General features: G+C 40.1%; 1 protein-coding gene across 8 annotated transcripts in view; it reads right to left on the bottom strand.

The window, feature by feature from the left end:
* The window catches only part of LOC110396135, a 115368-nt gene that overhangs the window by 85890 nt on the left and 1901 nt on the right, over nt 1-27577 (bottom strand). For 2 of the 8 annotated variants that reach the window (XM_021391513.1, XM_021391514.1), the window contains exons 1-2: nt 5041-6009; nt 4416-4561 (exon numbers count right to left, since the gene is read on the bottom strand). The exons of 1 other annotated variant lie outside the window; for it this stretch is intronic. In XM_021391513.1, the coding sequence (XP_021247188.1) occupies nt 4416-4561; nt 5041-5469 (575 nt within the window). In that variant the 5' untranslated portion in view covers nt 5470-6009. Of the gene's footprint in view, nt 1-4415; nt 4562-5040; nt 6010-27577 lie in introns of those variants that run through there. 5 more of the 8 variants (XM_021391517.1, XM_021391515.1, XM_021391516.1 and 2 more) reach the window with 4 other exon arrangements.

Raw genomic sequence — 27577 nt, 5'->3', positions numbered from 1 at the left:
GCAATTGTTCTGCTTTCTAGAAAGAATGCACAGTTACTTGCTCTAAAAAGTCACCAAAACAAACAAAAACATTTAGCAAAGCATACCATGCTTTATCAAAATGCAAAAAGATTTCATCCTAAAGGCTTAAAATTGAAACTCTTTTGTGGAAGAGATGCCTGGCACTCCTCCAGCTGCAGGGCTTGGCAGTCTTTGTCCCTAGGTACTGTCTGTCTCAGAGGCATGTCTGGGATGGCTGTGCCTTTTCCTAAGTCATTGCTACATCGCTGCTCTTTGCCCCTCCCAGCAAAACTGCGGCAGCATGGCGGTCCCACCTCCCTGTCCCACTGGTACTAGCTACTGTTGTCCCCAGAGTAACAGGAAACAAAATGCAAAATAATCACAACAATCATGCAGCGAGTTTAGGGCAATTGTTTAAGATGGGCTGTAGACTCATAAGGACATAATTGCACTGTGTAGTTTGGATTAAATTTGCAGCATCTCTGTGTGACAATGAAAGCTAAAAACAATGCATTCAAGGAAAATCTGGGGTTTTGTCATCTTTGCGTGATTCTGTAAATACATGGGCTTATTGTGCCACTACTGAACCTGGAACTCAGACTTCCAAACACATCCTTGGCTTCAGGTAGGGTTTTTATCTTCCTGCTTTCCAATCACACTGCCCAGTTTGGCCGCACGTGGACTGATCTGTGCCCGCACAGCAACCCTTTGTATGAATTGACTTGGGTTTTGTATTTCCAAGGTAGTAACCCTAGATGGAAAAATAAATACTCTTTTTTGCCAATGGTTTTCTCCTTAAGATTGTGGCTTGCAGCCTGTTGTTTTTAAGGTAGTCCACTGAAGCAGGATATCGCTTTGAGGCAAAGTCAGAAGGAAGCCAGTGGTCTCTATGTGGTCTCTGGGTAAATGCCATGGTTTCCCACCAGGCTGGTATTACTGTAAAAACTTAATCCTTTCCCAAAAGATCCATCTTTCTTGAGCATCAGTTCCAACCAGTGAAGTAAAGGATGGGTCATCCAGAATAAAAAAAGAAAAAGAAAACAGACATGGCTTTTTGCAGCTTGCTGTCCTGATATAACAGCCTTCTCAGCCTCTAGGGGATCAGGTAACAATGGGGTTTGATAATACTGCCGGAGTTTATTTGAGGGATGTTGACAAGCCTAATTACTTGGCAGCTCTGAGCAGCTGTAGGGCCCCTGGCTGGTCTGGGGGGGGGGGCATTAACTCTTGGCTTGCCTGTGGGGTTCCTGTCACAGTTGAAACACAGCATGAGGGAGGGGTCTGTGATGCAGAACTGTGAGAAATGCTTCTTGAAAGCGTGCAAGCTCCCAAAATATGGGAAGAGGCTAAGATACTGAGAGGATGCAATGGTACTGAAAGAATGAATGGCTTTTAAATGGATAGCAGGTCCAGAAATGATCTTTCTGCACGAGTTCTCTGCACATGTGAAGCAACGTGGAGCACTGTCAGTTCTTGCCATGGGAGATTTTTCCTGTGTTACTCAGATAGCTAACTGCCTGAAAAGAAAGATCAACCAAGGCAAAAATGCCATCACAATTCACTTATCTAACAGTGAGTCAATTTCCAGCAGTGGTCTCTTCAGCATTTGTTTCTACTTTTCACAGAACTTCAATCTTTAAAGAAAATGGGAAAAATATACTTCATATTGTACTGAGAAATGTAAGTGAAAGGGGCAACGTATCCCCTAGAACTTTGCAGATGCTAAAAGCTGTATCATTTCCACTTTGTGTTTCATCCTAGTGGAAATGGGTCATTTGCAAGTCTAACAGCAGGGATATAGCTATAACATGGCAGGGTAGAGTTGCTGTGGGAGTTTCAACTGTGTATTTCTGGATTATTTTAGTGAAAGTGAAATCTTCATTTTGCATTACAACAGTGTTTTTGCAAATAATGTAGTTATCTGGAGCTTTTTGTTGTGGAAAATAAAACACACAATCCTACAATTGTTTTGGAACACAAAAAAAACCCTGCCATTTTCATTAGACAGTGATTGCTTAATACAGAGATCCCTGAATTATCTCTCAAAATTTTGGGTTAGTACTTGGCATTTCACCGTTTCATGTCTTGTGCTAGCAGAAGTCTGGGTAGCCATAATTCTAGTGAAAACCAAGAAACCTACAACTCTTCACCATTGCTGCCAAAAGGTCTGTACAGTGCTAGCCACAATGACTTGCTTTTCTCAATTCTGTGCCAGTTGGGAAACAGTTTTTAAAATTTGGCATGCAAAGGCAGTTCTAAGACAGCCCACTTAGCACAGCTCTGCCAGGCCCAAAGGATTACTAGGATTGCCATTTCTCAGAGAGACCCCAGCTGTGGCATACAATGTTATGATTACTCCCTGTCGTGTACATGTGTTATCCACTTTTTTACCTGGCCAAAAACATGTGTGTCTTCTTCTGGTAACTGTCAACAGGAAATATATTCCTCTCTATAACTATGAATCTCTTCTTTTCCCTGACTTCACCCTTATTTTAGCATTTAGGATAATGTTTTGGACACATTCCTTCAACTTTTCTTCATGAAATCAGAAGCTTCAAATCTGCATCATATGAAAGTTCTGCATATAAGAAAGATTTTCGTTTACATCTTTTAACTGATACTGGGCCTTCATTGTAGGGGTTTCCAATGTGTGAGCTATGAACCCTAGGGGATCTGTGAGCTGTTTCTAAGGAATGCCTAAGAAAAGCAAGTTTGTTGCAGATAGTTACATTTTCTTTGCAAGCGCCTGAACATTCACTGCAAATTTTTTCAAGGGTTACAAATCACAAAAGGCTGAGAGCCTTAGTGTATTCTTTCTGGGAAAGTAATTCAGATATGCTTGCCTAAAGGATGACTCCCTGAGCTCTGAGAACACTGAAAGCTTCCTGCAAAGGAACTCATGTGATTTCTTTGTGTTTGTCATTTGGCTTGGATCAGTGAGTCCCACACCGTGCATCATTTCTGATAGGAATGGCCAGAAATGCTTATATATCAATCCACACTGTCTGCTATTCAGGGAATATTTTGGCCAGACCTTTGGATTTTTTCTTTTGTGATTTGCAATGCTGACTTCTATTTTCTTGGCAATGGATAAATACTGAATATGACAGAGCTATTTTTAGCTGTACATCAACACATTAAAAACAAATAAATTATTACCTATGTACATGCTAATATATAGGAGAAGATAAAATTTTAGATCGCTAAGAAACTCAAGTTGCATTTACATGTTCTCATGGCTGACAAGCTAGCTGTTTGTTTCGCACTCAGGAAAGTAAAAAAATACCTTCCTATCTGTTTTAAATAGTCTGTCCTTTCATCACTTCTGTGAGACAAGAATACTTTGTTTACTAGGTGTCTTGTCCTCTTAAAGTGCTGAGAGGATTGATAAAAGCTAATCAGTTCCAGCATTTAAGATTCAGTAAATGGCACAATTACCATCTGTTTATTAATGTTCATCAAGGTGATAAATTTTATTTTCTTCCAGATCAATGAAAAAGAGCATAGTAAGATAAAAGGGACACTGGATTCCCAATGAGTAATTTCTCCTGCATCAATATTTTTTTTGACCTGAGATGTTTTTTTTTCTTTTGATGAAGTTTTTTGAATGCAGCTCTTAATTACAGGTAATCCTACAAAACAAGCCACACAAGATCATTTTTATGCCAAGATAGGGGAGGGGCACAAAACTCAATCCACCAGCAACGTTCATGTGATTTCTAGCACATAGTAGAAACACAACACTCCTGGGATGGAGATACATAGTGCCCATTGAAAGTAATGCCTGTTTACTGCTATTCTCTGTGTGACCATTAACAGTCTTGCTTTTAAGTGGCATGTTACAAATAACTGCATGAAACGTTTCCAAGTAAACATTTTGAGGCAGAACTAATTTGGAATGTAAGAGATCTGCTCAAGATTACCTGAACACTGCTGTAGAGGAGTCCTCTCATACCTTTTTCCTTAGGTGACTCAGAGTGAGTTATTCCACAGAATGATAGAATCATTAAGGTTGGAAAAGACCTCCAAGATCAACCAGTCCAGCTGTCCACCTACCACCAATATTTCCCCACTAAACTATGTCTCTTAGTATCACATCTAAACATTTCTTGAACACCTCCAGGGACAGTGACTCCACCACCTCCCTGGGCAGCCTGTGCCAGTGCCTCACCACTCTTCTTCTCTTTCTGAGAAGTTTTTCCTAATATCCAACCTGAGCCTTTGCTAGCACAACTCAAAGCCACTCCCTCTCATCCTATTTGCAATTCTTTCTATCAATAGATCCATCTAGAAGACAGGGATAGTTACAATAGCTCCTGCAACATCCAAGGATAACCTTAGATTTCATTTGCTGATGCTTATAAAGTACTTTAAAAGCAGAGAAGAATTGGAATTGTATTCTGTTGTTAACTCACTTGTTGGCCATGAGGAAGTTATTCAAGGTCTTTGTCTTTTCAGCAAATAGGTTGTACACAAGGGGATTCTGATGGAGGCACTGGCTGTGATCCTCTTGTGAGAACATGGACCCTTTCCACAGCAGTGAGTCCCTTATCATCTCCATCTGCAAACATGGAAAAAAAGATAATGTGTGTGGACATGGCAAGGCCAGGCAACCCCGAAGCTTGCCTGCAATCCTCCCATTTCCCAGTTCCTCCAGGGCAATGAAAACAATGGGATAAGTTATCTGTTAAATATGTTAAAACTGTTAAATATCTTAACAGGTTACTTAACACTGCTGGCAAAGGCTGCCCAGAGAAGCTGTGGAGGTCCTTTCCCTGAAGGTGTTCAAGGCCAGGTTGGACAGAGTCCTGGGCAGCCTGAGCTGGGGGTCAGCCAGGACCACGGCTTAGTAATGGGGCGGGGTGGGATTAAAGATCCCTTTCAACCCAAACCATTAGCGATTCCGTGATTCTGTGAAAATCTGCCCACAAGCTGAGGCCTAAGGAGCGCTCTCCAAATAATACACCATCAGCCTGCACTTGATTGACATGCCCCTTTGCGTTCCCACCACTACCACACCTACCTGCCTTCACTACATACCTTGCACACTGAACTAAGAGTCTTTCCATAAAAACAGAGCAAAACGGGGAATATTGCCAATAAAGGGCACTGTGCCACCTCAAGCAGTCGGTACATGCGGCAGTGCATGCTTGGGCCTGGTGTGTCATGGAGGCCACCGTGCAGTCCACCAGAGAAGGCCTCTCCCAACCAGGCCTGCTCCTTGTCCTCACTCAGAGGCCCTCTGAAATAATTCATTCCATAGCCAGTAGATGTCAGCAAGCGATAATAAAATGCAGTGCAAGTATAGCTGTGCTGCCAGTTTGGAGCTGGCTGTCCCCTGTGTATATGGAGGCCTTGGGGTGCACCACAGGGAGCAGCAGGTCCCTCCTGAATACATAGTGAACACCCATGGAGAAAAGTGCCTCTTAAAGCAGCATCCCAGTTGCTGGGACACAGTAATCTCCACATTAAGGCACTTATATCCTTGCAGGATATACATACATATCATACAGGTATAGACTTTATATATTTGCATGCAGAAGTGGAAATGGGATTGTGTTCAAGTTAGTAATATACTGGGCTTTTGCAAAATGTCGAATATATCTCCAACACTTTTAAGAAACAGTACTTAGAATAAGCGGAATATTTCATATCAGGACTTTGTATCTACTGCTGAAAATAAGAACAGTTTATTCCTTACTGTGGCTTTCCTGCCTCAGGCAGTACATGTGAGCAGGGTAGCAGGCCATCATCCTGGCTGACATTTGCTGATGGCAAACTCAGTTCTGACCTCACTAGCAGAAAGAAGCAAATTTTAATTCTGTATTTGTTTCACTTCCGGATGCACAACTCATCCCATCATCAAGGAAACTGAACCCCTTGTGAGAATTAAGAAGGCACATGGAAAATTACTGTACATTTGCTAGGATTTTGTAGGCAAGCCTCGCAACTAAGCTTTGAGTAACCCATGCTTGCACTGAGCTCTGCAAGACTCCAGGAAAGAAGACTAAAATCCAGTGCCCTGGAGCCTGCAGCTAACTTTGGTGTAAACCCCTGAGCGAGGGCATCCTGGAGGCAGTGCATTATCTTGGTATAAAAATGGAGGAGGAGCCTAACACAGAACTCTTGGAAAAGGTTTCAAGCCCAGTTTAAAACACATTTTTTTTCCCTGCGTCCCACTTTGAATATAATTTTTAAAAGTCAAAGAGGCTGGAAGTGTAGCATCCTAGTTGAGTACATGGAGTTAGTGCCTAGACCCAGGCTAGCAGGGAACTACATGAAAACCAACATTGTTATCATCTCCTAGCATTGCTGATTTAGCTTCATCAGTAGAGGAGGTAATGGATGCCTCAGGCGTATATCTGGAGAAATTGCTAAGATCAGTGCATATTGCGCATAATACACCTTGAAGATGCGCAACAAGCAAGTGTGTGCTGTGCATCATGAAGTCCAGACTTCCTAAATACATAGTTCTTGGGGATTATTAAGAGAAGAATTCAGTAACTCTGACTGCCAAGACTGTAGACTGCCAGAAAGTCTGAAAGTTATACATTCTCTTATATATATATAAAATACAAATCTTTTCATATATTTTCCTTGCTAACAACAGCACCTCCAGTCATTGAGGTTCATATGAGGGTTTGGCTGTACAACTTTAAAATTACCTAGCTTGTTTTCTTCAGACTGGGCTTCTTTTCCAACTATCCATAAAGAAATCTTCCTCATGTAGCTGACCACACTGATTCCACCAAGCCTGTGTGTAAAAGCTGGGTAACTTACAATTTTTGGCTCCAGATTAAAACTTCTCATTTTAGGTGGTTTGGAATTATCTGAGCCTAAAAATGTGGACTGGAACTTATGCAGGAAAATTGTATTTTTCATATGAGTGCACCAAAGGCTTTGCCAGTTCTACCTTTGCTGTCCAAATTGTCAGCAACCACAGAAAATATCAGCCCCAAAGGAATTGCTCTCTGACATTTATGGGCTACTAAATTGAGGTAAGACCCAAACCTTCTGCCCTGCTCCTCTCAGGGAATTGTCCAGGCCCAGAGCACTTAATCTGTGCTTAAACAGATGAAGAAAGTGCACGTGGATGAAAATAAGGATAGGAGATCACCTAGAAATCCCTATTGTCCATGAAGATTAATAATAAAGCCCAAAACACAGGCAGGGTTAAGAAGCCCCAGGAAGATCTAGAATTTCTGAAGGAAATTATGTAAAAGTACAGTGGAGTAAAATTTATGAAATAAAAGTTGGAAATAGGTAAGCATAGGTTTAAAGACCAGCTCATGGTATTTAAACAACCTATTTTCTTTTTTGTAGTAAACTGTGGTAGCCTTTAATTCAGGTTCCCATATGTCCATGGTACACTAACAAAGAAATTATTTTAAGTCTCAAAACATCAGTGACATTAACATTTACCTCAGTAAAAAGAGGCAGAGCAGGTTCCCACAGAGGCTGTTACATAACCCAGTATTTTCTATTATGTTGAATTACTATTGCTACAGTAACCCCAAGAAAACAAAACCAAGGTTGTTTGCTCAGGCGCAGATGTGTTTGTTGTTGCAGGTCCTTTCCTGAGGCTGCAGGGCCCTGCAGTGCATGCACGTGCTGGGGGAGAGAGGGGTGGCAAGGCTATGGGGGCTCTCTCATTTGGCTCCCCCAGCTGCACGGACCCCTTCGCCCTTCATTCCTTGGCTCGTTCTGAAAACACCTCTGTATGATGCTGGCCTGTTTATGACAAAAGCTAGCAGGGAGCTTATTGGCTTCCTTGTATGGGTATGAGGTTTCCCATAGGTTTTCCACAGGGCTCATACCCAGTTCTTAGATCCTTGTTCACCCATCCTGCTTATTTTCTGTAAACCTCAGCATGCACTTGTAGGATGGAAGCAGGTGTTTTGATTGCTTTTAAATCATTTGTAGGACAGAGATCTGGAAAATCCCCAGTTTCTCCTCAGTGTGAAGGAAGAATGCAAAAATGGCATGCAAACTTATTCATGGAGTTTAGAGAATCACCTTCCCCTCCCTAAAAGGAAATTCATGGAAGAGGGAAGAGGAAAGTGAAAAAAAAAAAAAAAGAAGAAGAAGAAGAGGAAGAAGAAGAAAGAAGGAAAGAAAAACAAACCCCAAACACTCTTCTAGCACTTCACTTTTGCTGAAAATGTCCCCAGTTTCCAGAAGAGTTTAATCTGTTTTCCAGTATCCACCACAATAATAACCTCTCCCAAAACACCAGTACAGATGCACCATCAGACATGATGTTCTGACAAAGCAGGAAACAACTTTTGCAGCTCAGCAGGAAGAAGGTCAGATCATCCTGCCCCTCTTTCTGCTCGGAAAACTCAACACCTCTGTAAGAACTCTCCTCAGATGTAAAAATACTCCTTATCCCATGGCTGCTCTTCTCTTAGCATGTGGAGATGGGCCTATCTCAGCCAGCAAAGCAAAACTCAGTGAGCACATGGCATCACACTGCAGAACATCCACTATAATCTTTCTCCACATTACATTCTTAGCAATATCCCTTTCTTTTGTCTTACATGTCGTGTTATTCTTCCTGTAATTAAAGACGTAACCCCAAACTATCAGTTATTTCTCTAGTCCTGGATGTATTACATTTCCATTTTTCTTAGTAGTGGGGTGCTTGACAATAGGAGAAAGAGCAGCACTGCTCTCCAAAGGCAGTCTGCTTTGTACAATTCTTTCTAACTTAACTATTCTCTGATCATGCTATTTAGGTCTTTCACTGGTAACTTTCTCTGTGCTGCCAGACTTCTATTTGGATGACTGAATTAACACTAATGGAAAATTTTCAGCTGCTTCATTACTCCTGCTCTCTTTTTTCCCCCAGACAAAACGAGGGTACCTCTCAGCTGTTAATGCACGGATGTCTGTTACATCCAAAAAAGCGGTCATTTTGGCAATCTCTTCACTTGTGGAAACAGGGTTTCCCATGGTTTTCTTAGAATTCTTTCAAGGAGCACCAGAAATCCATCATCATTTCTATCATTGTCACCTCCCTCTGACCACACTGAAGACATTTCAAGCCCAAATGTCTGTACAGGAAGGGTGAACACAGTTCCTTCAGGAATCATCAGTTGACATCAGTTTCCACCAGTACTCATCAACTATTGATTGAAAATGACTCAGTGTGCCACAAAGCATGAAATATTTTATGATTGAAAGCAAATTTTAGTGGGAATACTCCAGAAGTATGAATGGGAAGAGGCTATCTTGAATGCAGTCTTGTCTTCCATCAGGCACTAAATGCTGCATCATTAAAGATCTGCTGTTTCCCAGGGTGTATTTCTCACTTGGGTATGCACAAATGGGTGAAGTATTAGGGTTGCTATTTCAATCTTGACACTATGCAATCCTCTTAAATCATGCTTGTACTAAGCAGCAATCCAAATATCATTTTGGCTACGTTTTAGGAGGTACACAGATTCAACATGCACATTTTTGCAGTAAGAAAACAGTAAGAACAGTAAGAAAAATTATTCTTTGAGATACCTGGATTCCCAGTGCAAGGGAATGCTTGAGGAATCCTGTTATTTAGCTGGAGGGTAATATTTCTAAAGAGCTGGCAATGTGGCAAGACTGAAGCAGGATCAAAGGGTAAAAGACTTTCACACTCTTTGACACACTGAGGCTTATATCCTAAGCCTGAGATAAACTGGAATTTACCTAAAGGTCTGAATAAAACCCAAATAACTCTTAGAGCACAGCTGTCTGTTCTCATTATCCCATGTCAAGCCTAGTGAGTCTGGTGATCCCAAAGCAGCTATTTTACCTGAATTTCTGAAAAATTATTGTTTATAATGTTTTTATAACACACTAACATTCATTATTTTGAAGGAGGGACATATTTTCAATGATTGTGTTAGTTGTAGAAGCTCAGACAACTTTAAAATGATCAGAGTTGGAGAGAACCATTAGTAGCTGCATTAGGCCATCACCATACAGCTCTCTAAAGGTTACAGGTTAAGTAGAACACATCCAGAAATACAGAAAAATATGGATTACAGACTCATTCTTGTTGAGAACACTCTCAGTTTCTACAAATTTCATTGAGGGCTTGATTGTGATATTCTTTCACATGTCAAGTGATATCTTCAATACTTCATTCCAATGGGATAACTCAAAGAATCAGGTATTATTCAACTTGAGAAAGGTATCACAATCTAACCTTAAAAGCTGAGTGCTCTTAATGCACAATAGCACCAGGCTCACTGTGGAGAAAATTAGCGTTAGATTTTGAGGTGAATAATATTCATCATTTTGTATAAATGATATTTTCTACCAAAAATCATCTGAGAAACTGCTGAACTTGTATGCTAAATCCTCTCGGGGAAGAGGAAGATAGCTCCAGTTTCACTGCCTAAGTGTTCGTTCCATTTAAAGGATATTAGTAGCCAAATGAAAAATGCATGAATCAATCAGCAACAAGGACCTTGATCTCCAAATGAGACAATGCTGAGCTTTGAGATTTATGGTCTTGCTTCCAGAATTCCATTATTTGGAGGAACAACAACAATAACAATGGGAGATGACATCAGAATAGTGAGTGTTCTTCTTTTTCTTTCTTTTCCTGTTGATCACAAGATGCTGACTTCTGTGTCATTCACCCCTGTCAAATGAGTAAATGTTCAGTACATGCCCAGTTCAGAATAAAATGAGAATGCCTTGAACGGAAGGGCATTGTTGCTGCTTGCATTTTGCACTGAAAATTAGTTTACACACCAAGCAATTACCTATTGCTTACTTTTCTCTTTTATTTCTTCTGCAGGCAGAACTCATTTTGATTTTTGTGCAAAGAAAATGTATTGTTGGGAGCCACAGTGCACTAATACTGACTAGACAGAGGTTTATTTCTAACTACTTGTGATTCTTGTTTCCCATGTCCCTTCACATTATGATCCTCACAGTGTCTGAAGTTCCTTCAGACAATACCTGCCCCAAAAGACCTGCGTACCAGGCTTAAACTCTCCTGCCACAGTGCCTGGAGCATCACTAGACTTCTGGTTATGTGTATATGAACAAATCGATAGAGATAGATACAGGAAGAGTTGATGGAAATACTAAGAGTGTGGTAAGTTCAAGAAATTGATAAGTAGTACCACATATAACACTAGATCTAACGTTCCTTTTAGTATGTAACCATATGTACACATTTCTGGTAGGATAAATAGGCAGAAGTAGCTTATTTTAAAAACGTGCCTACATATGAAAATTGTAGGAAAGGTCAGATGCAAATCCAGCCCAAAAAATCTCTTGAGATTAGGGGATATTTGGATTTAGAGCTTTTTTCAGTGCCTTGTCTTGCATGAATGGCTCCTGTCTGGGGCTGTGTCTCTTCTGCAAACATCACAGCGTAGCTCAGCCAGTGAGGTAGGAGGGAAGGGTAAAGGATATATCAGAGAAGGCGATATGCTCTTCATTTTAACCCCCTCGCTCCCTTACTTCAGCAAGAATAGGTTATCCACACCGTTGATATAAGCTTAAGAGGGTTCAAGATAAAAAGCTAAACCCTTTTCACTTGTGACATGGTCCTCATTTGGGATGACAGTGAGTTTAACAGAGAATAGATTGTTAGGGAAGTGTAGCAAGAAATATATTATTTGAAACCCCCCCACATTTCATGAATGACTCAGTAATTGGTTATCTGCAATGAAAACAGCACCCAGAGTGAAGCCACAGCTCTGTATATCAAGAGAGTATAGAAAAAATAAATTCCAAATGTAAAAACAGCACTCTTGTAGGCATAGAATCTCTTTTCAGCACCTTTCTACAAGCTCTTGCAAATAATTCAGCACAGAATGCAACTCATTTATCCTACTAGCATAAGGAAAACATTCCCAGAGAAATTGGTATATAACTGATAAACACAGTTTCTTTCTTTGGATGCCAAATCTAGTAATGGGAGCAAAAAATACCGATAGCTTTTAGACCTGAGAAAAATGTAGTAGAGTAGACCTCTTGATAAATCTGTTACTTCTCTGCTACTAGTTTGAATGTTTTTGTGAAAAACGTCAAAGTGCTGATGGTTAACTTGTAATAGCAATGGTGCTTGTAGCCATGAATGTTTAGTGAGGTTCTGAGGATCTGCTCCATCTGCTTGGTGTCCTTAGGAGACAATACAGTGTGCAACAGAGGGCACACAGCTTACCACACAGCTCATCGTGAAAAATCCATGTCTCCTGGCAGGAACCAAGATAGATTTCTCCCAGATCACTGAAGCATATATATTTTAATCCCTTTTCAGTCTGAAAACCATTGAAGTCACTATGAGTTTTTTACCGTTTTCCGTGAGTTTAGGATTAGACCATTTAAAACACAGATACTGCCTAAAGGAAAATTCTGAAAATACTCCAGATAAGAAACTATTTTGCTTGGAAAAAAAATTAGGTCTAATAATAAGAGATATGCATATATTGTTCATTTGATATACTATGTATAAATTATGATTATTTATTAGCATTACTGAGTATGCTTGCTTAACAAGAATTTCATATGTTTTCAGAGTTCACTTGCTCCTGCTGTTTATAGGAGCAATTTGCTGAGACCAGCAGTCCTCCAGCTTTTCAGGTCATTTATTTCAGACAAACCAACCTTTCCCCATCTGGCTACCACTGCTGCCTTGAGTGATGTGGCCATATAGAAGGCACTTCAATGTAGGACGTCACGGCATTGTCCGGTAGTGCTTAGCTAATAACTCATTGCCATTTTTAGGAAAAGCAACTTCAGAGCTTTCAGAAAACTCAGAGTATCTCAGACTGACAGATAAACCCACCAGTGCATCTCATACATATTCAAGTGTTTTGACGAGAAGTTTGCAGAATGGAGGTGGAATGGACTGCGTATGAGCTCACAATGAATCTGTAATCTTTAAGAGAAAGGTAGCCGTGCTTATGAGCCTTGAAGAATTAGAAGGTTTGTACAGCTTTGGGTAGAAAAATGCAACTTGGGGGGAAGGCAAACAGTAAAGATAAGTAGGATCTATAGTTGTCATTTTGCAGAAAATTCTACCTTTTTGAATGTGTTTTCCTGAAACGAAATGAAATTCTTCCCAAGTTTTCTTTGAAAGAAAATGCTAACAGAAAAGAAGTATATGAGATTTATCTAAGTGCTTTGATTTGACTTTGAAAATGTTAAAACATCTGAATTAAAATATAAAATAAAAATTATAATGTAAATTGTATTTCAATTGGGTATTTTACAGTTGTTTTTTTTAATCAGCTTTCAAAGAGTTAATATCTTCCATATGTAGTCCTCTGTTTATTTCTGAAAATTTCCAGAGAGACATGGAAAATGACTGAAAACAGTTACCATGGAGCTATTAAAATATGCCCCATTGCAGCAGGTAGCTAGGTATGCAATAAAAATTTGCCGGTGTCATTCTAACCTGGCCTCAACACGATGTTTCTTTGCTTGCCTTCATTTCTCCAAACATTCTTCCAGACAGGTAATATGAAGGTAGGGTACATATGGTCCTGTTGATGACGCTCTCTTAGTTATCAATAGACTCCTACTGCAAAAAAAATGATAATGTGACTCCTGTGGATGGAGAAATCTGGAGATCTAAAGCTAGATTTCCCATTTTAGCAGGGTATTGTACTAACTTATGATGGCTTTTCCTTCAGCTAAGAGTATCACCCAGTTTCCAGCATGGTTACAGCTGCAGGAGAAGACTGGCAGCTAACATAGTAATGAGTCAGTATCTATTGACTCATTACTATTAATTTCGCTTTGCCTCCAACTGATTTGGGAACTACTTATGGAAATTCTTCTTCTGTCTTACTGAAATCCAGCCCTGCTGCTGTCAAACCTGTCAACAGGCACAGCAATGCTACTGTGATAAAATAAGTCCAATTCTATCCCATTCTTGCTTTCCTAGGGAAGAACAGAACTCATTAAATAATTATCAACTGTGACAAGAATGTAGCTGGCCAAACACTTGCTGCTAATCTAGGCATGACAGCAGGACTATACCTTTCAAAGCAGTAATTAGCTAGATGAACAACAACATAAGTACCAGACAATGACATGGAAAGGACTGTCCCTAAAGGACAGATTCATTATACATAGGGTTTGGTGTTTGTGTGACTTATGAATGTTATTTTGCAGTATACAATCACACTTCTCTTCTGCTGCCTTTCTCTTAGTTTTATGCTCAGTTTATGGAAGGGGACAGGGAGAAAATCTGGAGCCGAAGCCACAAGAGAACAGGTGACAGAAGCTCTGCAAGACCTTCCTTACTTTCATGAAACAAGGGTGGCTGCATATATCACTTGACACTACAATACCATCAGCCCGCACTTGCACTCTGTGGGAATAAGGACTTTGCTACAGGCATTCTATCTCGTTTTATGCTTGATATTTCAAAATGATGCTCCACTAGTATTTGTAGATCGGGTATATTAATCCTTACAAGCTTCTCTTTATCAACAGTGCAGAGTCTCAGCTGATGTAAATTGGAGTAACGCTACTGAAGCCTGTGCAATAACACGGATTTATCTATGACATACACTGAGCCAGCAGCCAGCATCAGTGTTGGAGCAGTGGTCCCACCAGCTAAAAGAAACCAAAAGACAAAACTGCTTTCACTGAATGTAGAAGAGATGACTACGATCCCACCTAGAGCTGATGCTGGAATTACATGCAGTTGAATTCGTTTACATCCAGACTGTCCAAGTGCTGTACGTTAAGCACACACGTAAGTATTTGCAGAATCAAAGCCTTCGTTTGCAATGATAGAATAAATCCAAATGGAGATGGATTAGTTGGCAGGGGGCAATTGAGGTGGTCAAAGGCACATGCAGTTTATCATATGGCTCTGTAATTTACTACATTATTATCACAACTACATATTTGGTGTGGGGATATAGATATACATGCACACATGTACACACAGAGCCAAACTTTTTTGGCATGGGGGCCACACAGTCATTTCAAATTGAGGCTCTGGGCTGCACTTGTTCCAGGACTGCTTGTCTGTTGCCAACACACTGAAGCGCCTCAGGCTCGAGTCTGATTCTTTGTTTGCTTGCCCATTAAAGTTCTTATCCCACACTCCCTTTTGGCAGAAAATTTTGTTATTTCTGCTTTATGCTGGCCTAGGCCCTTCTCTTGCCTCTGTTCCTATTAACCTATAGCAGCGACAGCCAGGAGCAAACTGAAGCAGCTGGTTGGAGACGCTACTATCAGACTGTGAAACAGCTGTTGTGCAGAGGGGCCACCCTGAAAAACTTCTATTACAGCACTGCTGGGCCGTATTTTGGCCATTGCAGACAGGGAATTGGGGAAAGAAAACACTTTCATTTGCAGATATTTAATTGCTGAAAAATGTAGGGGTGTGTGTGTGGCATCTTTATTGGATGTCACACAGAAGTAATGCTTTCCAGGTATTTCTTTGGCTTAGTGTCATTATCCTCTGACTGCCAGCATGCAGTGGCCCCATGTCACAACTCAGTGTGAAAATAATTTCCAATTTTTTTCTGTTTAAATTAATATTTAGCAGTTGGTTATTTTTGGCAGGTTTTATTGATAACATTGATTCAAAACAAATAGCCAAATTCAGTTCTTGGTTACAGCAGCATGACATCTGGTGTTAACTCCACTTTTACCAATGTAACCAATAGCAGACATGATCCTTTTTTATCTTTTTATAATGGGTCATTTGCTTTGACCTTACCTATCAGTAAGAGTTGGACTGTAATTTTAACTTTGGAGAAGTTGGAATACAGCATTGAACATAGCTCAGAAATTAATTGATTGAGCACTTCTCTAAGATACTTAACAGCACCTGCATCTTAACCTTCAGGAAACTAGTCACTTCAGAATACCATTATATATGTGCAGAAATAGCCCTCACGAAAGTAGAATAAATTAAACCTTTGCTATCAGCTAAAAGAAAATTTCCTTGAGTACTTTTGTATCCATCATCAATCAGTCGGATTAATCACTTCAGAATTATTTTAGCTATTTCTAAGCTAAAGATGTAGCCAAATCATTGATGAGGGAATAGGACTTACATTTTAATTTGAATGGAGTTTCTGCAAGTGAGATGCCTTGAGGGGTGTGGTGGGCTTGTTAACCCCTACAGTGCGTGTCACTGTAGGTGTACAAGAGTCCATGTTGCCTAGACAGAATCCACTTTGTTGGATGTCAGTCCAAGCAAATCTTTTGGTTATGTCCATAGAAAACCTATACAATTGCATGACAATGCATATGTAATTGGCATGCAAGCTTAAGCACTGCTGTTTTCAACTTAAACTAAGAGCTGTATTTTGAAAACTACATTCTGGTTTGTCATCTTAAGGGTGGGGAATCACTAAAAGAACAAAGTCAGCCAACAAGGCTGCCAAGCTAAGTTTGCTGTGACACTGATAAATATTCAGGCCAATGTCTTTCAAATGTTATTGTGAATCACCTTTCCCTCCTTCCTTCCCCTGCTTCAGTCATCTTGCTGGCTCAGAATATTCACCTTTGTCTCAGACCTCAGCTGCCTTCTCTTTATTACATAGGATTGCTATTGTCTTTGTCTCTTTTATCCGCTTCGCTGTGTCTCATTTTCCTAAAGTACCTGGCACCCACTTTTCCGTAATACTGTTCCTTTGTTTCAGGAAAACATAATTTCAGGAGGCAGCAGAAATACAGTTCCAAAGGCCACAGGGTGACATCCTCTCTCACCTGATCTTTATTCATATCAGGGTTTAATGGCATTCTTTTTTCCATTTCTCAAGCACCCTGCAACTCCCTTCCTCCCTGACAGGAAGGCACATTTTATTTCTCATAAAAATGCTTTCCTACCGATCTTCTGTTCTTCAGAAGTTTCAGAGGCCCTTCTGTTGCATGTTGGTTTTCTCATGTGGATTGACCCATTGACCTGGTTGTGGTTTATTACTGTTTTGACATTTTTTCTCCTTCCTATGTTAAGAGGAGCTTACACCCTTTTGTCATTTCTCATCTCTGTTGTATTGCCTTCGGCAGAAATCTTCCCAAACTCTGTTTTCAATTTCATGGTAGGAACAAGTGGTGAACTTCAATATCAGAATAGGTTGGCTTTTTAAAAATACTGTTTTAACATGCATCTAATCTTGTGTTTATTTCATACACAATCCACCAGCCTCGGATCTCACTGAAAAAAAAAAAAAAAAAAAAAAAAGGTCCTTCTCTCATTTCTACCAAGTCAGGAAAGGAAAGGATGCTGTTATACAGTCCTTTGTGTACACTTTCTCAGCTCCCTGATGCACTGAAAAAGGGGCCTCAGTCCATTGAAATAATACAAAACCTCAGTTGCTGATGGAAGTCGTATGCAATTTTCTGTGTACATTTTACTCCAGAAGGTACAGAGCCTATTGTACATTCCTGTTTAAAACTCAAACACAATGGCTCATGCAGCTGGATGGTGACCTGCCAATGAAGTTTAAGACAGCATAGACTTCCACACGAACCTGCAGATTAATGAGAGAACTGTCTTCTTTTCTACCCACAAAAGGCTACTCGCATGTTCAGAATGTGATGCAGACTAAAACCAAAGTTCAGCTCGCCACAGGAGTAAAGAATAAATACACACAGGATACATCTTAGAAGCAGTCCAGCCCTTATGGAAAAAATCCTGCAGAATTTAACACAAAATGATGAGATTTCTGTAGCTTTTTTCCCCCTGTACCTTCCTATACCTCAGATACCTCTGCTATTAAATTCTATACAATGGTTCAAAAATCATATAAAAGATGTGATGCTCCACAGGTTTTAGAGTAATTTCTAATTTCTGCAGTGTTCTGTTACATTTCTGTAGGACCCCCTTGTTTCTATTCCAATTATGTTATCTGGAACTTCTCCTAAAACACCTATCTATCTTTCAACAGACCCCTTCCTTCCCTCTCCATTTTCCTTGAAATATAGCAAAATGAGCATAGAGATACACATTTCAACGCTTACATCTTGCCACTCTTTGATTTTAGTTGTGCTGCTATATATGGCAAAGGTGTTACTGTTTGGGCTAGTAAACTAAGTAAAATGGTAAACAAACCGTCAAAAACAGACAATGTAAGTAGCAACTGTCTTCCCATTTTAAATTGCCCTCTGAAGAAACACCAGTGTGAAAGGAGGAAAAATGAGTTTTCAAGCATTTACATTATAATTTTGAAGCAAAGCTCAAATCACAAATGTTTACAGGAACCTTCATTTATGATTGTCCTTCCAGGAAATAACATTGCAGGATGGAGTAAGTTATGCAAAGGACAATTTATCTCCTCAGATAAACAAAAAAAAAAAAACTTTAGAAAGTGTTTGTCACATCTTAACCCTACAATTATGATGTAATTCATGGATGTATATGTCCCTCTGCAGTGATAGCTGTCTTCACGGTTGATTTAAACAACATGAGCTACTTAATATTTGTAGTGGCAATAGACACAAAGACAGCAGGTATTTCAGGGCTGACTAACCAGATTTTAAGGTATTTTTGTTGTCATCTCTTCGTTCCCCTCCTATCAGTCAAAATTTTCACCGTTTGTTCCTACCCAGCGTCTAACTCGTCTCAGCAAAAGGCTCAGCTCCCGTTCCCCATCCTAAGGCTCAACAGGGGGCGCTGAAACCGAAGATTACTATGATCCCATACCCTTACAACCAGAAACTGGTGATTCCCCGTTGATAGATCTAACTGCTGTACGGCTAATAATCAGAGGCCAAGTTCATTTAAAATGCATTGGAGCAGTGGCACCTAACTAACTGCATTAATATCAAATTCACTAGTTCCTGCTTATCATGGTTAGAGCTTCAAACATGAAATTACCTTCAAATATGCTGTTCAAAGTGAAGTGGGCTGCAAGAAATTCCATATGACCTCATAACAAGCGATATAGATTACAGTGACTAAAGAACCACTGGTTAAGAAATAGATTCAAATATTTCATTGCTCTTTAAAAAAATATGCAAATATATTTAATTTTTGTATTTACAGTAGTAGTAACTGAAATAAGCAATCTGAACACCTATGAAGTCCAAGTATACTGAGAAATACATAGAAGCTGTTGAACCAGTGAAGGTCCTACAGTCTCTTGTTTCTTTCTTCCTCTTCTATAAATTTTATTGAGTATCAATGTTTAAATCTTAAAAAGAGACAGGAGATGGAAGCATTAAGCAAAGTGGGAGGATTTATCAGTTTCAGCTAAATGTTTTCAATCATTGATTCCTGACAGAAGGAATGTACGTGCCAGCTTTTGCAGACTGAGGACAAGTGGCCCCAAGGAGGTTAGCTGAAGTCAAGATGCCTTTAAAATGACTCACAGAAAAAATAAAATATACAGCCGCCCTCTTTGAGAACACTAACTTCATGTGACAAGCAACTAATTTGTGTCAATTTTGACTCACCAAGAGCTTTTTTGTTTATAAGGATACCTTTGATGGTGTAAAAGGAGCTCTGAATACATGAATCACAATTCAATACCATCCAAAGAATCCATCTTCTCAGGAAATATTTCATCAGATGTTATATAAAGGGATAAGTTCAAACTGTCAAATTTTTTATGTGGGTAATGTATCCATTTAGTTTTATTATCAAATCTTTATTTCATTCCTGAGACTACAATGGTATCTTGTCTTAAGTCTTTCATGACTGCTTCAATTCATCTAGTTTCTGCATATTTTTGAGTATTTATTTTTCATTTTTTTTATGTAACTCCCATGAGAAGCAGCTTTGAAATGACTCATTTTCTTTCTTTCCTTTAAGAAAGTTCTTCCTCTGTGGATTTTCTCTGAAGGTGTTTGGAACTGATGAACTGTGATTTCAACACTGTTTCCCACGCTGCTGTGAGCAGTTGATTCTCATCCATGTTGCGAGTGTGTTTGCTGAAGTTGGTACTACGGGTCCAGCTAAACATAATATTCAACTGTTAATTCTGTAGTCTTGATGTGACATCTCTTCTTTATCATTTCTTTGATCTTTTAAGGTATTTCTTGAAGTAAATACAAGCATCTCTCTTCAAGCAGTGCAGGGAAGGTATCATTAAACCTTGGAGATGTTGATTTCTGTTTCTCGTTTTCTAGTGTTAGTAGATATCCTGAGTTGCTGTTAATATGGTCATTAGCTAGGACATAATTTATGGTTAATATATTTATCTATTTGCTCTTGGTTCTAATTTTATTGTTTTCAGGAAACCGATTAAGAGAAATCAAAAGAATATATTTTTATTTCCATTGTATATTTGCACTAAATACTAAACTGTTATATTAATCAGATTTGTTGCTGAGCTGCCTGGTTTCGTCTGTTACATCCTGAGATTTTCCCAACTGTTTTCTTAAAGAACATCTGCTTTTCCATCTGGTCATTCATGTCTACTCTTCAGGTCCTTTCTACATGCTTGGGCCCTACAGTCCATTTATTATAGGCAGTCCAGATGCCCCATCCGCACACATGGAGCCTGTCATCTCCCTCCCATTCACAAGTAGCCTTCCTATCTCACCACTTTCACAGACTTCTCAGTGACAGAAACCAGCAGGCCTGCCACTGTTTGAAGGTAAATGTTCCCCTAGTCTGAGCACTATAATTATTACTGTCATTGCCACTCTCTTAGCTCTGAAAGCTAATATATATTGATAATGGGCAAAAAAAGTGAGCTTTTCTCTAGAATGCAGTTGCTCTGCACCTAAGGTACATTCCTGGTGTATGTCTCCACAGTGCCAAACAGCATAATTCCCTGGTTTTGCTCTGGACTGCACTAGATACCTCCCCAAAAGCAAGCCCTGACATTTTGTCAGACAGTTTGCTCCAGAAAGCATCCCTAAAGGCAGCATGGATGAGACCACATCATATTACACCCCTTCCCCATCCCAGTAATGTCCAAGCCCCCCACACACCTTCCTAGGCTTTCTGCATTTTGATCTGTGGAAATGGCACCTAAGGATCTGCAAGCTAGGGGCCACACATTGCACAAACCCTGCAGGCTAGGAGTGCTCTCCTAACCCAAAAGGCACAGGAGACACTGCAAAGGGCATTAGGCCTGCACAGTGGGGATGTGAGCCTGGCAACACCTGTCCCATCAAGGTTAGGGACACATCTGGTCCTCTCCTGGAAGTAGTACAGATGTGCCTAGCAGCATTTAAACACATTTTGAAGGATTTTAAACACATGGTTGAGATGCAGCTTTTTCTTTTACATAACTATTTCAGTAAATGTAAATGTAACATTGTACCTGCCCTAATAGCTACCTTCCTCTTATCCTAAAATAGGCACAGACCTACTTTCATTCAAAGTAAAGCTCTCAGCCTTTGACTATATTTTTTTCCCTTTCCCGCTAAGCAGAAAGGATCCCAAACAAGAAAAACCATCACCAAAAATATTCTTGCAAGGAGTCAGAATTCCTCAGGTTATTGATTGTAATAGAAATACTCTACTTTCGGCTTCCCTTTGAAATGCTGTACCCATGGCTTGTGCTGGTATTAAAAGCACAGCTGGGAGCGCACTGCATTGCCATATAAGCACATCTGGAGGCATTCAAGCTGCTGTCATAGAATACAATTATAGAATCATATAATCATTAAGGTTGGAAAAGACCACTAAGATCATCTAGTCCAACCCCAATCCATCCCCACCATGCCCACTGACCATGTCCTTCAGTGCCACATCTACACATTTCTTGAACACCTTCAGGGATGGTGATTCCACCACCTCCCTGGGCAACCTGCTCCAGTGCCTCACTGCTCTTTCTGAGAATAAATTTTTCCTAATATCCAACCAGAACCTTTCCTGGCACAACTTAAGGCCATTACTGCTCATCCTATCACTAGTTACCTGGGAGAAAAGGCCAGCCTCCACCAGAAGAGGCTGATGCCCCCACATCATCAGCGTGATGGCCCTCAGAATGGAGTAATTCACAAATATTTAGTGCTCTACGAGACCAGATTTAATCTTACAAGAAATAAAAGTGCCTGTCATCTGATGGTGGATGGAGGCACTTCGTAAAAGCATGTTCATTTGCTGCTTTCCTCCATATAGAAAAGTGGTCACAGAAGGAAAGGGAGAAGATCGGTTGACAGAGAAACCACCAACTGCACGGATGTGAATTAGCCTCCAAAAAGATGGGCCCTTTGGTCAACAGAGAACAGCAGAAAGGGGAGTAAGAGGAGGCTGGTATTATTTCTTCTTATAGAAGGCTCTTTGGTTTCCAGAAGCCATCCACTCAAGGCATTGTAGTGCACTGGGCACAGTCAAATCATTCATGATGTTAAACTGGGACAATAAGAAGATAAGAACAGCATTAGTTATAAGTAAAGACACCTGAAGATAGCAGAAGGATGAACTCTTTCCTTCCCCTTCTCTCTATTCCCAGCCATTACTTCATTTTGTAGGAGGCAGGGAATTAGAATAGCAGCTTACAGCAAAGGGAAGAAAAAGAAGAATTATGCCAAATAGAAAAAAGAATCTTAAGATATCTGCATGCCCAATGGGACAGGAAAAGGACACACACACACACAGAGTATTTGAAATGCATTATACACAGAATAAGTACCAGCAATGAAGTCAGACAGCTACTAGAAGGTAAAATCATTAATAATGAAGAAAGCCATATTCAGTAAACACATCCATACTCTGTTTGGAGAAAGTAGGATGACAGCAGTATCATATCGAGCAGCTGAAGCCTTTTTCAGTCCATTAGTAACCAAATAGGATGTTAAACATCTACTTGTGATAAAAACCTGTAATTCATCAGGCCCAGATAACTTGCACCTGAGGAGTCTCAAATAGTTGGTGAAGGAGATTCTTGCTTCCATGCGTTAATTTTTAATGGGTCTTGAAATAATATGGAAATTCCAGAAGAGTGGAAGAAGACTGATGTTTTGCCAGTATTCAGCAAGGACGAACATGATGACCTTGGTAAATAAATGCCAGCTAACCTAACATCAAACTAGAGGGGAAGTGAGGAGGGAATAATAGAATATGGGATTTAACTGATAAAGAATGAAAGGACAGGAAGTAATTAATGCCAGTCAGCATGGCTTTATGGAAAATAGGTCTTGTCAGACAAACCTGATAAGATTACAAATTTGGCTGAAAAGGTAATTGCTTCAGTGCAATATACTGAGACATTTGTAAGTTAATTTTGAAAAACATTCTGATTTTTTAAGAAAATCATATTTTGTGCAGTCCTGGTGAAATATCTACTAGTGGATCAGTGTTCTTGTTAAGCGACAAATCTCAGAAATGACTTATCCCTGGGAAGCCATTGCTGAATAAAAACCTTTTTAAGAAGACTGCAGAGGAGTCAGTCTTAGGTCTGGCACCTTGAACTTTCTGTTGTTGAGGTAAATATAAATCCCTGCTGATTGTACTATGAATGCAATCTGCACATTTAAATAGAAAAGTAAGTAATGCATTTATGGAAGTGATGTTATATGCTTAAATTGCATTGGTGCAGTTAATGAAACAACGCGTATTTTCAGTGATCACATGTTTTAATGAAGTTGGAAAAAAAATCAGAGATTTGGAAAATAATTACAAACATGTAGAACTGAAGAAAGTGCTTTGCCATGAGAACTTTTGTGAATACTGAGACATGTCCTGATTATACTGTGTAAGTATCTTGCTAAGCAGAAAAGCAGCTTGCCCTCTCTCCTTTTCCAGTACTCCCAGTAAGCTGGGACAAAAGCAGAACACAGTCTTTCTCTGTCTGAGGGCCCAGGGCACCCTGAAGGATTTCTGTTTGCTCATCAGTCACAGGATAGGTTAAGTGATGGGCTATCCCTCATGCCAGGAGGGGAGCCTGACCTACTGCACATGGCAGTTCTTGTGTAGGGCATCTGCATCTGTGAAAGCTCCAAGACTTTTTCCTTGCCTGTAATCTCTCTCCAAGTGAAAGGTCAGATACGATGACCCTGGATAACTCAGGAAATGTCTTGGCCAATTATCTTGGAGAGAGAGGGAGTCTCAAGGAGTTATCAGAGGATCAAAGACTCTATTTCAGTCTTCAACACAGGAAAGTTGCAGCTAGACAACAAAAGGAGACGCAGGGGAAGAATGTGACAACTTAATGATGCTTGGGGTAAGATCCTCAGCTTCAGAGAGCAGGTGTCGCTCCTTCAAAGTCAGCAGCAAGATGCTGATTTACACCAGTGGAGAATCTGACATGATATATTTTTTTATTTGTTTGAGTCCTGCCGTGGCTCCATAAGCAAAGGTTAATGCAGGTCTGCCAGGGGCAGGCTGGAGTTAACGCACAATGGCAACTGTGAGGTTGCTGATTCTGATAAAAGCAAATTGTGAACTGCAAGCATCTGAGTGTTGAGTGTCACATTCACACCTAACAACTGCCCTTGCCTGTTCCCCACAGTCATCCAGTTCTGTCATCATGATATGTTCCTGAGAACACATTTGTGCTCCTGTCATTGTTTGTCTTCGGAAATTTGTGCATAGGCTTTCTCTAATGACACACTGAAAATGCTTGTAAACTTCAAGTGAGTGAATTAAAATATATTTAATGCAGGCAAATCGCTTCCCTATACTAGGCAGAAATTTGAATATTTACTTTTTCTAGGTCCATGCTCTCCCCTGTAAAGTACTGACTTGCAATAGGGATGTTAATAAAGTTGAGGGGATCTGAGAAGAATTTTCTCCCTTCATGAAAAAAACCTGGAAGAACACTTTCTAGATCTCTGGTTCTTTCACCAGCATACACTTCTCTAAAGGGAAGAGATGGACACCTCTATGGGGTTGCCCTGCTCATCCGTTTCCACCAACCCTTTTTTCTTGGGAACTGACTATCAGCAGAGCCAGGGCATGTCTAGGACGCTTTGTCTGTGCATCAATATTGGGCATTGTCAATTCTGTCAACGTGTCAACCACCCATGGCACAGATGTGGGATACAACAGCAGGACAGGTTTCCAATGTAATGCTCAGGCCCCTCTACAGCTGGAAGCCACACCGGCGACATGCCATGCTGGCGGTCCTACCAAACATGAGCTCACTTTCACCCCTGATCTCCCACCTTGTAGGTTATTTCATAAAAGTGATTTACTGCACTTTTCCTCTATTGAAAGGCAGCACATCCCAGCTCCTGCTGAGTTTTTACCTTCACACTTAATCTCTGCTTTGCAAAGAATAATACAGACCTGTACTCACCTGCTGAAAAGATGCAGTTCCCTGACCCCAAACCACCCTTAAATTGCTGAGAGTCCAGGAGTAGCTGCCTAGCTGCAGCAAGACAGAGTTTGGAGTGAGCCACAAAGCCTACTAAAGCAGCTGAGGCTGGTTTTGTTGCTCAGCCAGCAACACGGGACAGGTTTCAGCTGCCCCAGCTCCACTGCTGTCAGAACCTGCACTAGCCAGCTGAGAGTAACAATGAGTTTCAGGGAAGAAAATAAAGAAAGACAAGGTTAGTAAACCAGATCTCTCTGGAAACAATTGCATTAAACACAGAATAGTGTGCATTTTCCTTTGTCCTTTCTCTCCCCACAGGCTGATGGCCTATGCTATTCCTTGCACCTCCCCTGCAGCTGATTTCAGTGTTTGTTTCACATTCACCCCATGGTTTGCTGGGGGCCCTGTGACTGTAGCACCGACTCCCTGCTCTGCTCCCAAGTTCAAAACCTTTCTGGCTAAAGTCTGTGGTGACACGTAACGCGAAAAGACAGCTTTCAGCACAGGATGGGCAGCACGTCCTGGAGAATGCCATCTGTGGGTTAGCAGTACCATTTCTGGAAGATTAAGTATTAAACCTAACTAAAAGTGACTAACGGGGAAAGATCTTTGCCTGTCAAATGCTTACAGTTTTCCATAGAGCAGTTCCAAGGTTGTGAGTGAAGGTGAACAGCTCTGCTTCTAAAGACTCCTTAATTTTAAGAAATTCAAAGACCAGACACGACACTTTGTTCTTGACTTTCTTAAACCCATACCCTACTTCATATCCTTTCATGAGCTGACATCTTTCATATTTAAAGCACACGAAATGGAAGCTAAAAAAAGGTGGAGGGGATAAGGAGTTTAAGTCTCTGCAGATGTGAGGTATCATTCAGTAATACATCATTTCATCACCCAGTCCTGCCAGGGTGCAGGATCCTCCCCACGTCTCGCAGTGGCAGTGGGAACTGAGAGCACTCCAGTTGTCTTTGGGCTGATTAAATCTTGCTCTTTTGGCTCTTTATTCAGCAGTTGCATGCACAGTTTATATGAAGAAAGCTGTGAGAATCTTCATAAACTGATTAACAAGTCTGTGGTTTACAATGCACAGTATTTATTTAGGCACCCTAATGGATTCATTAAAATCCGTGTTCAGATTCTCTGATGAACACACGCACAAATAAAATACGTAGAGCCAACACACTATGTTTTATTTAAAGTTCTTGTATAAATATAGAAAATTAAAGGAGGATGGGACAAATATACTACCAAAGTAGTTACAAAACTGATTTCATTAATAACTTATCAAACCAGTTTTATTTCTTGAAAACCTCCAAAGTAAGTTAAAAGCTTTGCCGGCAGCTGGTTGAATTTCTCCAGGAGGGTTTGGATGGGGCTATGGGCTGCTGGTGAATTTCCCTCTTGTGGATTAATTCCTGCATTATCTCCTAGAAAGCTATGTTTTTCAGAGTGGAATAAAGCCTATTTAGTAAATTATTATTTTTGTTTTTAAAACTAAATGACTGTTTATTAAAAAAGAAAGTGACTAAAATTCAAATTTTTCCTCATTACCTGAGGCATAATCAAATTTTCAGCTGTTCAACAAGGGTGATAATGTGGAACAGGAGCATGATAACATTTGCCATCATCCCAGCTGGTTCCCCCAAAAAGAAATCTCCTCACAAGCTTCTAATTAGTGAACCTAAAGTATTTTTGAGAAGCCTATGATCTAGCACAAGGTATGGTACAGAAGTAATCTGATAATGTGTATGAATTTTTAGACCTCTTTTATTTGGACACGATGTTATTTGAAACAGAAATCAAACCCCGATTTCATTAAAGGAGGTGGGAATTTGACTTCAGTGTGACAAGGATTCCATTACTGAAGAGCATAACGCTATGATTTCAGAAGTAAATACTGGATTCTTTCATTTTACCAGTGGCTACAAATACTAAAGTAGAGAGAAAAAAAATGAGAACTTTTCAAAATAGTTTTCAATGTTATAACAAGATTCATCAGCTGAAAAGGAAACTGGGCACATTTATGGGAGAAATAAGGCAAACATGTTTAATACCATTTCAGAAAAAAGCACATATTAAGGATACTTTAAAATCAAGACTGGGTGTTTCCTACAAGTTTTGGTCTACTTCCAGTAGGAATTAATTCAAGAATTCAGTAGCATGTGCAGTACAAGAAGTCAGAGTAGATGGCTTTATAAGCTGTGACACTACTTGTCTATCTATAATTGAGCCATCCATTAATCAAACTGGATTGAACACAAGGGCAGTTTCCCAGTTAATGCTTATTCATTCATAAAGTGAATACATTATCGATTATTATTTTTAAATACACTTAGTTGTAGAAGTGCCTGTAATTAAGAGTCCAGACCTTTGAACTAGACAACCATGAGACATACTGATCTGGGATACTAGGTGTAAATAGCAGCCCTGGCTCA

Source organism: Numida meleagris, chromosome 3 (genome assembly GCF_002078875.1).
Source record: "Numida meleagris isolate 19003 breed g44 Domestic line chromosome 3, NumMel1.0, whole genome shotgun sequence".
NCBI classification, from domain to species: domain Eukaryota; kingdom Metazoa; phylum Chordata; class Aves; order Galliformes; family Numididae; genus Numida; species Numida meleagris.
The sequence above is the reverse complement of the archived record's forward strand: the minus strand, read 5'-3'. Positions and strand labels throughout refer to the sequence as shown.